Here is a 12,312-nt window from a genome sequence, read left to right as displayed (position 1 = left end):
TCCCGGACATCTGACCATCCCATCCGGAGGGACCGTAATCCCAACAAACTCCCCCTTCACTTCGGCATGGGATGTCTTTCCAGTCCGACCCTCTTCCAGCACGCTTCCAGCTTGTCGGGTGTGAGCACTTTGGTCAGCATATCTGACCCGTTCTCGTCCGTGTGGATCTTCGTCAGCACGAATTCCTGGTCTTCTATCCTTTCCCGGATCCAGTGATATCTTCGCTGGATGTGCTTCGTTCGGGAGTGATAGGCCGCGTTCTTCACAAGGTGGATGGCATCTGACCGCAGAGTACTCGGTACTCCTCCTGCCGGATACCGAGCTCTCTAATGAAGTCCTTCATCCATATTATTTCCTTGCCGGCTTCAACAGCCGCCATGTACTCCGCCTCCGTGGTTGACAACGCAACCGTCTTCTGCAGCCTCGACTGCCACGAAACAGCTCCCCCTGCATACGTCATCACATACCCTGATGTGGACCGGCTGGTATCTGCATCAGCCGACATATCCGAATCGGTAAAGCCGTCGAGTTCGGGCTTACCGGAGCCGAATCGGAGGCACACGTTTGTCGTGCCCTTCAGGTATCGGAGTATCCACTTGGCCGCGTTCCAGTGCTCTTTGCCGGGATTGCTCATGTACCGGCTCACCACTCCGACTGCATATCCTATGTCCGGTATTGTACACACCATTGCGTACATCAAGCTTCCGACGGCAGAGGCATATGGTACTTTCATCATGTCCTCCTTCTCAGCCTTTGTCTTGGGGCTTTGCTTGCTGGACAACTTGCAGTTTGCCGGGAGGGTTGACCCGACCGGTCTTGCTTCCGACATGTTGAACCGGTGAAGCACCTTTGTCACGTACTTCTCCTGTGACAGCCACAACTGCTTCTTCTTCCGGTCCCGGATGATGTGCATCCCTAGTATTTGCCTCGCCGGACCCAGGTCCTTCATTGAGAAGGTTCGGTGAAGCGCTTTCTTCAGCATCCGTATCTTGACCTGGTCCCGTCCGACGATCAACATGTCGTCCACGTACAGGAGGAGTATTAGAAAGTCTCCTCCTTCGAACTTCTTCACAAACACGCAGTGATCGGACTGCGTTTTGTGGTACCCTTCGTCGGTCATGAAGGAGTCGAACTTCCGGTACCATTGCCGGGGAGCCTGCTTCAGCCCGTAAAGGCTCTTCTTCAACCGGCATACCAAGTGCTCCTTCCCTTTCTTCTCGAATCCTTCCGGTTGCTGCATGTAGATCTCTTCTTCGAGGTCACCGTGAAGGAATGCCGTCTTCACGTCCATCTGTTCTACCTCGAGGTCCATGCTTGCCGCTATGCTCAGCACCGTCCGGATGGAGATCATCTTCACTACCGGGGCAAATATCTCGTCGAAGTCGACGCCCTTCTTCTGCTGGAACCCCTTCACCACGATCCTGGCTTTGTATCTCGGGGGGTTTCCGGCATCTCCCGGTTTCAGCTTGAACACCCACTTGTTTCGAAGTGCCCGCTTTCCTTTCGGCAACTCCACAAGTTCATATGTGTGGTTCTCATGCAGGGAATCCATCTCCTCCTGCATGGCACTTAACCACCTGCGGCTATGGGTGTCAAGCTTTGCTTCTTCAAAGCTCTCCGGCTCCCCTTCGTCGGTTAGCAGCACGTGCTCTGGTTCCGGAAATCTCCGGGGGGCCCTTCTCTCTCTTAGAGGATATCTCCGTTCCGGAGCTTCGGTAACCGGCCCTTCCGTTTCCTCTTCATCCGAATCCATTTCGGGATGGGGGCCGGTTCCGGTATCAGTTTCATCTTCCTCAGCCGGTTCTGTTTCTTCACCGTCTTCGGCCGGATCCTCGAGTGCTAACCGGTCCCTTGCCGGTCGGGACTGCTCCTCGTAGAGTTGATCCTCACCGGTCGACTTGGAGCTCTTCATCTTCTTCTCCGACTCCCAGTCGGCGAGTGTCTTGTCCTCCATGAAGATGATATCACGACTCCGGAATATCTTTTTGTCGACCGGGTCCCATACTCGGTAGCCGAACTCGTCATCGCCGTAACCGAGGAATATGCATGGCCGGGTCTTTGGATCTAGCTTTCCTCTCCGGTCCTTTGCAACATGCACATATGCGAGACACCCGAACACCTTCAGATGCCGGTAGGATAATTCCCTACCGGTCCACACTCTCTGCGGCGTGTCTCCGTCCAAAGGTACTGAGGGTGATCTGTTTATCACGTATGTCGCCGTCGACATTGCCTCAGCCCAAAACCCCTTGGGTAATTTCGCATGCGCCAGCATACTCCGGACCCTCTCCATTATGGTCCGGTTCATCCTCTCGGCCAGCCCGTTCAGTTCCGGCGTCTTCGGCACAGTAAACTCGAGCCGGATTCCCTTCGAGCGACAGTACTCCTCGAACTGCCCCCGGTATTCCCCTCCGTTATCAGCTCGTATCGCTTTCAGCTTCTTGCCGGATTCCCTTTCCACTCTCGCATGGAGTTCTTTGAAGACGGACAATACTTGGTCCTTTGTCTTCAACGGTGCCGTCCACAGCTTCCGGCTGTGGTCATCAATGAATGTCACGAAGTACTGGGCTCCGCCATGTGACTTTGTTTCTACTTGACACACGTCAGTGTGCACCAACTCCAATGGTGCGCTACGTCTCGTCGGTGGCCTTGAGTGGAAGGAGGCTCGGTTCTGCTTACCGGCCAGGCAATCGGTGCACTTCTCCAGATGCACATGCTTCACTGGAATAAGGTTGTCTTCTGCAAGCCTCTTCATCCCCTTCTCGCTCATGTGGCACAGTCTCTTGTGCCACAGCTCACCGGTAGTGTCAGCTGCCACGTTCAGCTCCTCCGGACATAGCCGGGAATTCATCAGGTACAGTGTGTTGACCTTCCGGGCCCGAGCCACTATCAGGCTCCCTTTGCTGAACTTCATGACACCGTTCCGGATGCTACCCGTGTAGCCTTCATCGTCTAGCCTCCCGGCCGAAATCAGGTTCAATCGAACCTCCGGAACGTGTCGAACATCCTTCAGCAGCATCTTGCATCCGGTTGATGTCTTCAGCCACACGTCTCCTATGCCGGCAATCCGGCATGTACCTTCATTTCCCATCCGGACACAGCCGTGCTCACCGGCTGTGTAGGATGAGAAGTATTTCTTCTCCGGGGTCAGGTGGAACGACGCTCCGGAATCGACCACCCAGGTCATCTCTTCACCGGCAAGGTTCACCTCCCTCTCTTCGGTAATGAGCATTATCTCTTCTTCACTTGCCGCGAGTGCCGTCGTTCCTTTCCGGTCCTGCCCTCGCCGATCCGGACCTCTCCGGTCCATGGCTCCCCGGTATGCACCGTTTCGCTCCGGTGACTTCTTCGAATCAGTGTCGTCGGCTCCGTTGTCTTTTCGGTAATGCCGACAATTCTTCCGGAAGTGCCCCGGCTTCCCACAGTGGAAGCATGTGGGCCTTCCTCTTGACTGCGACCGGGTCCCCGACTTCTCCCGTCTTTGCGGACTCCGGTTCCGTTGTCTTCCCCATTCCGATTCGGTAAGCAGCGCCTTCGAGTCGGAGGCCGGTTCTTTATCTCTCCGACGCGCTTCTTCGTTCAAAATACTTGTCTTTACCGTTTGTAGGGACAAGTTATCTTCGGTGCAGGAGGTGCTGAGAGTCACCACCAAGTTCTCCCAGCTTTCCGGCAATGTACACATCAGGATGATGGCTTGCATTGCATCCTCCAACGGAAACTTGATCGCCGCAAGCTGGTTCACGAATCCCATGAACGTGCTTACGTGTTCCACCATACTCTCGCCGTCCCGGTACTTGAGGTTCACTATCTTCCTCATCAGGGAGGTCCGGTTCAACGCATTCTTCCTCTCGTAGAGGCCCGACAGCTTCCGCCACATCTCATATGCGTTGGTGTCGTTCGCCACGTGTTGTAGAACGCTCACGTCGACGTATTGCCGAATGGTTGCAACGGCTTTCCGGTTCAGAAGCCTCCATTCCGTCTCAAGTACCCCCTTGGGTATTTCCGACCTGTCGATCGGTTCATACAGGTCCCGAACAATGAGCAGATCCTCCATCTTTATCTTCCAGTCGGCGTAGTTCTGCGCATTCAGCACCATCATCCCCGGCTGCCCGCTACTGCCGCCTTCCATTTTCTGTGTTACCGTCGCTCTGATACCAAATGTTGTACAACGGTGCTCGGCCACAACCGTGGAATAGGATTAACTCACAGAAAACAGGAAATACAAAATGCACGAAGACAATAGAGAGAAGGGTACACTGGATGTTTTACGTGGAAAACCCTAAATGGGAAAAACCACGGGAGTCCTCAAACTCCAACTAGCACTACAAACAGAGATGTACAATGGTGAAGCTACAAGGCAACAACCTTGAGCTCACTATCTTCGCCACAAGCGGCGGTAATACACAGAGGCAGCGACCTCTTCGTCTCTCTCTCTCACTCTCTCTCTCGGCTGCTCTCTTCACTCCCTCTAAGTGAAAACAGAAAAATGAGCAACAACCAAAACTGTTTGCCCTAAGTCATATTTATACACATATGACTTTCGGGCTATTTACAAATATAGCCTCAAGGGCCCTTGGCAAACATATTCACAAATATGTCCCCGCATCCGGATCTCTCTCCGGGTACATTCGTCATCCGGCTCCGTAGCCGGGGTCTTCATCATCTGGCTCCGTAACCGGGGTCTTCATCATCCGGCTCCGTAGCCGGGGTCTTCATCATCCGTAGCCGGGGTCTTCATCATCCGACTCCGTAGCCGGGGTCTTCATCATTCGGGTCTTCATTCCCGATTCCCGGACATCCGACCATCCCATCCGGAGGGACCGTAATCCCAACACGAAGAGCTGATGTAGTTGATCTCCTCATGTCGGCCACTCTTCTACTCGGCTCGTTGAGCCTTATCATTTTTGGCCTTGAGTGCACGGCAATCAGCTTTGATGTGTCTGGGTTTCTTGCAGTAGTTGCATACTCGATTATCCCGTGACTTGCTCCGACTTTGCTGGTTGTTCGACTGCCATGAAGAATCTCTTCCACAGTTGTTCAATCGGTCGGCCGAACCTTGTACTACGTAAGCGTTGTTTGCTGAATCGTTAGCAAATGATTTTCTCTGAGCCGCTTCAGTCAGCAAAGTACTTAATGGCAGTTGTTGACGCATTGCACACGGTTGTGACGAAAGTTTCCCACGAAGGAGGAAGACTACTCATAAGCAGCATTGCTTTTAGTTCATCCTCGATAATCGTCCCTTGGGCCGAAATTTGGGAGCTTAAGCTTTCATACTCGTTCAGGTGTGCCTGGACCGAGTCAGACTCTTTCATCCGAAGGTTATAAAAACGTTGAATGAGGTATATCTTGTTGGCGGCGACCTTCTTTTCGTAAGTGTCCAAAAGTGTCTTCCATAGTTGGAAGGCAATCGAACACGATTGCACCGTGAAGTACACGGACTCCGATAGGTGCATCCGAATGGTGGCTCGGACGATTCTGTCGAGCTTTTCCCATTCAAGCGACTTGTATCCTTCTGGAGGGTTTTCATTCTCAATGGAATCAATTTGCCCCTTGACTATTAAATAGTCTTGCATCTGCTCCTTCCAGAAGTTGAAGTTCGATCCGTTGAACTTCCTTAGACTCATCTCTGACGAGCCGGATGTTGAAGCCATCTGTGTTGGTATAATAGACTTTGTTTGGAGTTAGCTACGAACTGTGATGAAGTGCAGCAGCTTGGCTCACTCAATGTCATTCTAGCCGAAGTTGGACACAAGTCGTGTTGATTACGAATGTCGATGAATCCTATTCGGAGTGACTACTGTCAACTAACTTAGTCAACTTGAACCCGGATTTGATTGTTCGATTTTGAATGTCGATTTTCCGAGATTTCCCAGCACGAATTATGTGCGATTTTCCAAGCCGATCCTGTTTCGGGTAATTGCGACGATGAGAGGGGCGGAGCCTACTGGTCCTCCCGAATATCGTTCAACCGAATGAAACACAGATTGGGGTTGCCCCTAGAGTCGTGTTTTCTTCGAGTGGTTACAGCAAGTGAGAAGATAGCGTCATATGACCTATTCGATTTCTGCCTAACCGAGTGAGGCACGAATGTGGCCTGATCAAGAGAAGGGTCTCACTCTTAGCGATGACAATCACGGAGTCGAAGTACAATCGATTAACTTACTTCAAGGGTGATTTCGAACAGTGGAGTACTCTTACAAGATCGACACTCTTCTTCTATAAGCTCCTATAAGATCGTCAGTGGATACAAGATCGTAACCTTTTATAGCAGCAAAGACAAACAATATAACAAGTACAGTCGAAGAGAGAGAGAGAGAGAGACAGTTAGGCACAATGTAAAGAGTATATATTACAACTTAAAGCAACAACCACTAACTAGGTTACAAAGTCAATTTATATACTGACTGACTTAGGGCAACTGCCCTTCTCACTATTTTCAAAAATAGCCTAAGCCTAGTATGTACAAAAGGAGATGGTGTGAATACGTCCATTAGAAGCCCGTATTCGACACCTGCCTCATATTTATAGCCAAACCCACAAGCAAGTTCACATTTGGTTCGTAAAGGTTGTTTCAATCCCTACGATTAAAAGTAAACCTCCCTTTTGTACATTCTCAATTAACCTCACATTGTTATCCTCATGTGTAGAAAACTACTATCGAAACTACCATGGGATAAGTTATGGTTATGCCTGTAACATAATGCCTTCTCGTTCTTTGGTAAGAGTAACTCGAGATATGACTTTTCATTCTTTAGTCAGGGTAACTTTGGATTCATCTATTGATATGTCATCTTTGGACACTACATGTCCAGGTAGTCCCAACCTAATACTTGATGGGATTCAAGGACAATTGATATTACCTAAAGTAGACCAAATATAGTTCAACGTATCCCATGTGTTATCCCCACCCCCCTCAAGATGAGTTGTGGCATGACTCATCTATATATGATTCCACCTTGTTCTTGAGGTTAGAATTGATGATGTGGTTTGTCATTCGTTGGTACATGCGTAAAGTGCTTTGTGAGCCCAAAAGGCATTCTCTTGTTTTGTTTCTTATTTACTTATTAATTTATAGTATTTAATGGTTGAGTGCTCCAGTAAGGAAGTAACCATGCCTTTGACGATGAGAAATAAAGTGGGTCATGCCACAAGTTGAAATCAAGCCAAGTTTGGTGGTGGTTAGCTAACGCCAATTATTCGATAATCTTGTTTGGGTAGATTCAATGTGGTGTAGCCCAACGAGAGGCGGATTCCTTGTGGGTTCTAATGAGATTGATAGGCCTATTTACTAATTATTTTTGTCATAACATCAGGTACACTCTTTGTTGACCTTCAACACTTGTCCTTCATCCATTTATAACCTCCAAGCATAGTTCATGCAACGTGTATTATTATTTGGAACAACATACTTGGCCAATATATGCAACACATACATTTTTCTTGTATTGCATAGTCCCAAAATGTACTATCTATGTCGGATAATCCTATCCATATTTGCAAACTCACTATAGAGCCTTCTTTATTCCAATGTGTCCAACAAAAAGACTATATGCAGACTCGTTGTATTAGGCTCTTGATCACAAAAACCTATTATACATAAATTTCTCCTTGTTTCGTATGGATATGCACCATCACTAAAGCTATTGTACATCACCATGTCATTAACATGTCAATTATGGCATGGATCTCGTGTGTAGATCACTTTGCCAAAACATCCATGTCATTTAATCTATAGAAATGAAACAACAAGGTCATAATTGCTTGTCCCATAAAACTTTCAATAAACTATTTATATGCCTCCCACATTCTTACATGCAAGACCATAAATGATCATGAGATAGGTTTTCCGTAGTTTTTCTTAATCTTATGATGAGTACATGTGGGTTAATTCTGAAAGTAACAAGGGTATGAATTGTGTAATATTCAATTCTACGATGTGGGATAACTATTAAGTTTGTTATCACTTGACCACTTCACATAAAGTAGTGAAGTTTGAACACACTAGGGTCAAAGGTTTCTACCTATATAAGAAGGCTAGCTACCTTGTAATGAGAGAAGGCTTCACTTATGTTGCGACTATGAAACTATAGCTATGGCCCTTGTTAGCTAAGCATGTGCGATCCTCACAGGACCCATGTGCGACCGCCATCAACCTTCGATGGTATGGGACATCAAGGATGTTCGGGTCCATCTCAAGCTATTGTTAAGGGGTGGTCGGGTGGTTTGGCACCTTGCAACTTGGTCACTTATCAGCTAATATGTCTGATATGGGTCTTGGCACAAAGGTGTCACACCTCACCTTCGTCATGGGTCTTAGGTGTTGAGTCACATGCTATGTTGAATGTTGGAGTCACCAAGATAGAGCATTCGACATGTTCACTACTAGATAAGATTTCCATTCAAACAAAGTATTGTTTGCCATTGCTATATTTACCCGATTCTTGTTACAATTCATGAGTTAGTAAAACGTGGAGAAATGGTTGGACTTGCTTTACCATGAGAAACTATTGATAGCTCAAAATATTGATAGATTATCTATTCATTTTCTTAAAATCTCTAACCATTAGCATAACCAACTTCATGGAGCAATTCAACCTTTAGAGGGGATAATATATTGTTTTGTATAAAGGTTAGTATCTACCAATAGTTGATCATTCTCCACCATTTCAATGTCCATAGCAGCAATTGGTAAAACGTCAATCAAAATAATATTTCTCTACCACCAAATATACTCGATGACTTCCATCTAGATGGAAAAGAAAATTTCGAATTTGGATTCAATTGTATCAAAAATCTTGGCAATTGCACAAAGACTTCTTTTAGTGATACAAAAGGAGAGAATGGCCTTCATGATTATGTTGAGTCTTGACTAGTCTAAATTCATTTGTATAAGAAAGCTTGGCTTGGTAATTAAAGAAATGCTTAAATTTTTAAATGATAGAGATGGAGAGAATGGCCTTTAAGATTTGTAGACTTTGCTTCATATGCCTCCTAAGTGTTACTATATTTGGTGATAATCATCTACTTTGCCTATGTTCATCACCTCTATTTTGAAACTTGGGGTAGATAAACCATGGAAAGATTGGCTATGAGATTTTGAACCCTTGGTAGTATCCTTTTAAATGGAGAGAATGGCCTTCAAGATTTGTACACTATGTTTCATATGCCTCCTAAATGTTTCTATATTTGGTGATATAATCATCTACTTTGCCTATGTTCATCACTTCTATTTTGAAACTTGGGGTAGATAAACCATGGAAAGATTGGTTATGAGATTTTGAACGCTTGGTAGTACCATTTTAAGTTTTAAGCAAACACTCCCTCCAAAAAACAAACAAATCATTGTTAAGCTTGTGTAATGAAAAAATGAAAAATTACATGCTTTATGTTCTCTTTAACTTGTGCAACAAAAGAAATCAATAATCACGATGATCTTTCGAGATAAATCAACAAAACTTTAGGTCTTGGGTATCCTCTTCTAGAACTGCCAATTTCTTAAAAACAGTAGTATAACCATATTTGTGACTAGAAGAAGGAATGTAAAGGAGAATTCAATATGGATTTGCTAAGCGTAGTGGCACATTGTATGTTTATCAAGCTATGAATTTTAAAGTGGTGCCACAAACATCAGGATTTTGTGTTTGGAGCTCTTGGAAGCATTTATGAAAGATAGGGAAGATCAAATCATCAACAAGAGATGATTAGGGGAGTGTGACATATTATGCCATATAATTCCACCTTTTATCACAATTGAGTAATTAACTCTCCACACCATCGTAGTGGATGGGGGTATATTATGGAAACAGATTGTATTACATACACATAACCACGTACACATAACATGCTATAAAACTTCTTGAGACAGATAAAATAAAAGAACTACATACGTTATTTAGATGTAAAAGGATAAAATAACCATATTTCCAATTCTAACTTACATCGTAGTATAATATATTGGCATCCCAATATGTATGCAATTATAGGAAATGGGATGAGTCCATCGTGTGCTTTGTATAAAATAGTAGTAATTCAGGAGTGGGTGAGCGGATAACAAATAGACTAAAAGCTGCACTAGAGTCTACTCTTATATGCAATTAGAGGATGGAATTGCCTAATAAACTGAACTATGCCGAAACATACATATAAAAAGGAGAATGCAAACACTCCCTTTTGAAGCAAAGTCATGAGGAATTCTTTGATAACAAAACCTATTCTTCATGCATATATTATGAGCTTTGTCCTCAAGGAGGGAGGTATCCTTGATTCCTCTCAATCTGCACAGTAACATGACTGATATTGAATACTTGATCACAGTAAGCTAATACCTTTTTAAGAACAACGTCGGCATCAGCATCTGGATATATGTTCACATGGCAAGCTAATGATGTCTTTCCCATTGTAATCGCCCATATATGTAGCTCATGAATAGCTATCACTCCTTGTATTTCACATAGTTCTTTTTCAAGCTTCTTTACATCAATTTCTCGTGGTGTACTCTCCATCAATATCTCTACCGTATCCCTAAGTATTCTGATCGTGGTACCAAGAACAAGGACTGAAAATAAGAGACTACAGATCAAATCCACTACTTTCCATTCTGGTTTGATCCATATAATGACACCTCCAATCATCACTCCAATACTTTGAATAAGATCACCCAAAACATGTAACCAAGCTCCTCTTACATTGATATTTCCCGCATGCAAGTGTTGTTGCTTGGGCAAGACTAGTGTATCTATGCCAATATCTACAATGTAGCTTCTCTTTCTTCCAAGTTCATGTGGTGATGGCGTGCTTTTTTCTTCTTCTTCTTCTAGATTGTTCTGTTCATTGCTGCCTTTTTTTCTTCCAAGTTCTTGTGGTGAAGGTGTGCTTACTTCTCCTTCTAGATTTTGAGCACGTAGACCTTCATGAGCCTGATCATGGCTACAGACATCACCTTGTTCAACTTTTTCCTTATGGTCGCCATGGTTATGGCTATTCCTCTGATCCTCAGAATGGCTGTGATCTGAAAGAAAGCTTCTGAGTTGACCATGAGAATGATCATGCCCATGATGTCCTAGTAGAAAAACCATGATGATATTGACAAACAATCCAAAAGTAGCCACGAAAAACATAAGCCGACCATCAATCGATTCACTAGTATGCAGAATTCGATAGATAGCTTCATATACGATAATTCCAGTGAGAAGCCAAATAAGCTGGATGGAAAGAAGAGCACCTAGAATTTCTATACGATAAAATCCATATGTTTGTCGAGGCGTGGCTTCCCAACTTGATGCCCAAATCGCAAATAAAGAGATAGCAAATCCAGCTACATCTGAAAGGAGATGAGCGGCATCGGTCAGAATAGCGAGACTATTAGATATGATTCCACCAGTTATTTCTGCAGCGATGAACGCAAGGCAAAGTAATGAAGCCAGCATGAGCTTTTTCGCAGCAGTTGATCTCACAATTGCATCTTGTGCTTTGCTCTTCTCATCTGAAAATCCACAACCTACCCCACAGACTCGATCTTCAATTTCAAACATAAACCTTTGTTCAGCCAGAGATGTCTTCTCACTCTCCGGGATGAGCAAGTCTGAAGTGCTGACACTTTCCATTCTGCAATATAACTCATGATATAAGAGGGGGGACGGAGGGTAAATCAGAATCCATCTATTAGATGAGTGAGTGGAAGCTTCAGTGGAATGGATGGAATGACATGAATACACATTACTAAATCCAGACTTGTGGTTTGTGAAATGGATGGAATTTTATGAATACGCGATAGTATCAAGATATGCTTGTTTGTGAAATGAATGGAAAGACGTAAATATTCTTAATACAGATCAATTGTATGTGAAACGGATTGAATGGTCTGAATACAAAATACACATATCATATGTGAAACATACAGATCAATATGAACATTCCTCGTAAAATATATATAAATGTGCAAATGATTTGAATATGTGATTCTGATGTATTTATTATATGTTCATGAAACCGATAGATATAGGAAAAATATTTTGCAACATAATTATTTAACCCACATATAATGGCAAAGATACAATATTAGTGAGGATTTAAGGGAAAAAAAAGATCTTCTTTTCTGATTTTCCTTAAATTTTTGGAATTTCCTCCAAGCATCTATTCTTAGAAACACACAGATTCATACCTTGATATGTTAATTTCTCCCTTCGCGTATCTTTCCTAAACAAGTAAATGAAAATATGTTCAGGTGACATCTGATCATACAACGTACTAAAAAGTATCCATTTTCAGATCAACCATTTAAGGGACAAACGCAAATAAAGGATTTCATGAAGGAAC

The 12,312-nt window shown here is 44.4% G+C and overlaps 1 protein-coding gene across 1 annotated transcript; it reads right to left on the bottom strand.

Moving 5' to 3' along the window:
- Window positions 1-9,865: 9,865 nt before the first annotated feature.
- Window positions 9,866-11,600, bottom strand: LOC147850774 (metal tolerance protein A1-like). Its single transcript, XM_087335918.1, has 2 exons — window positions 10,932-11,600; window positions 9,866-10,820 (listed from the first exon to the last, which is right to left on the bottom strand). Exons 1-2 carry the CDS (start codon window positions 11,598-11,600, stop codon window positions 10,239-10,241), a joined length of 1,251 nt encoding a protein of 416 aa, XP_087192044.1. The 3' UTR covers window positions 9,866-10,238.
- Between the last annotated feature and the right edge of the window lie 712 nt (window positions 11,601-12,312).

The sequence above is a fragment of the Azolla caroliniana genome, unplaced genomic scaffold, assembly GCF_043228905.1.
Source record: "Azolla caroliniana isolate FFs.n. ecotype wild unplaced genomic scaffold, voAzoCaro1.0.p SCAF_20, whole genome shotgun sequence".
In the NCBI taxonomy this organism is placed as follows: domain Eukaryota; kingdom Viridiplantae; phylum Streptophyta; class Polypodiopsida; order Salviniales; family Salviniaceae; genus Azolla; species Azolla caroliniana.
Note: the sequence above shows the minus strand (reverse complement) of the source record. Positions and strands in the feature narration are given on the sequence as shown.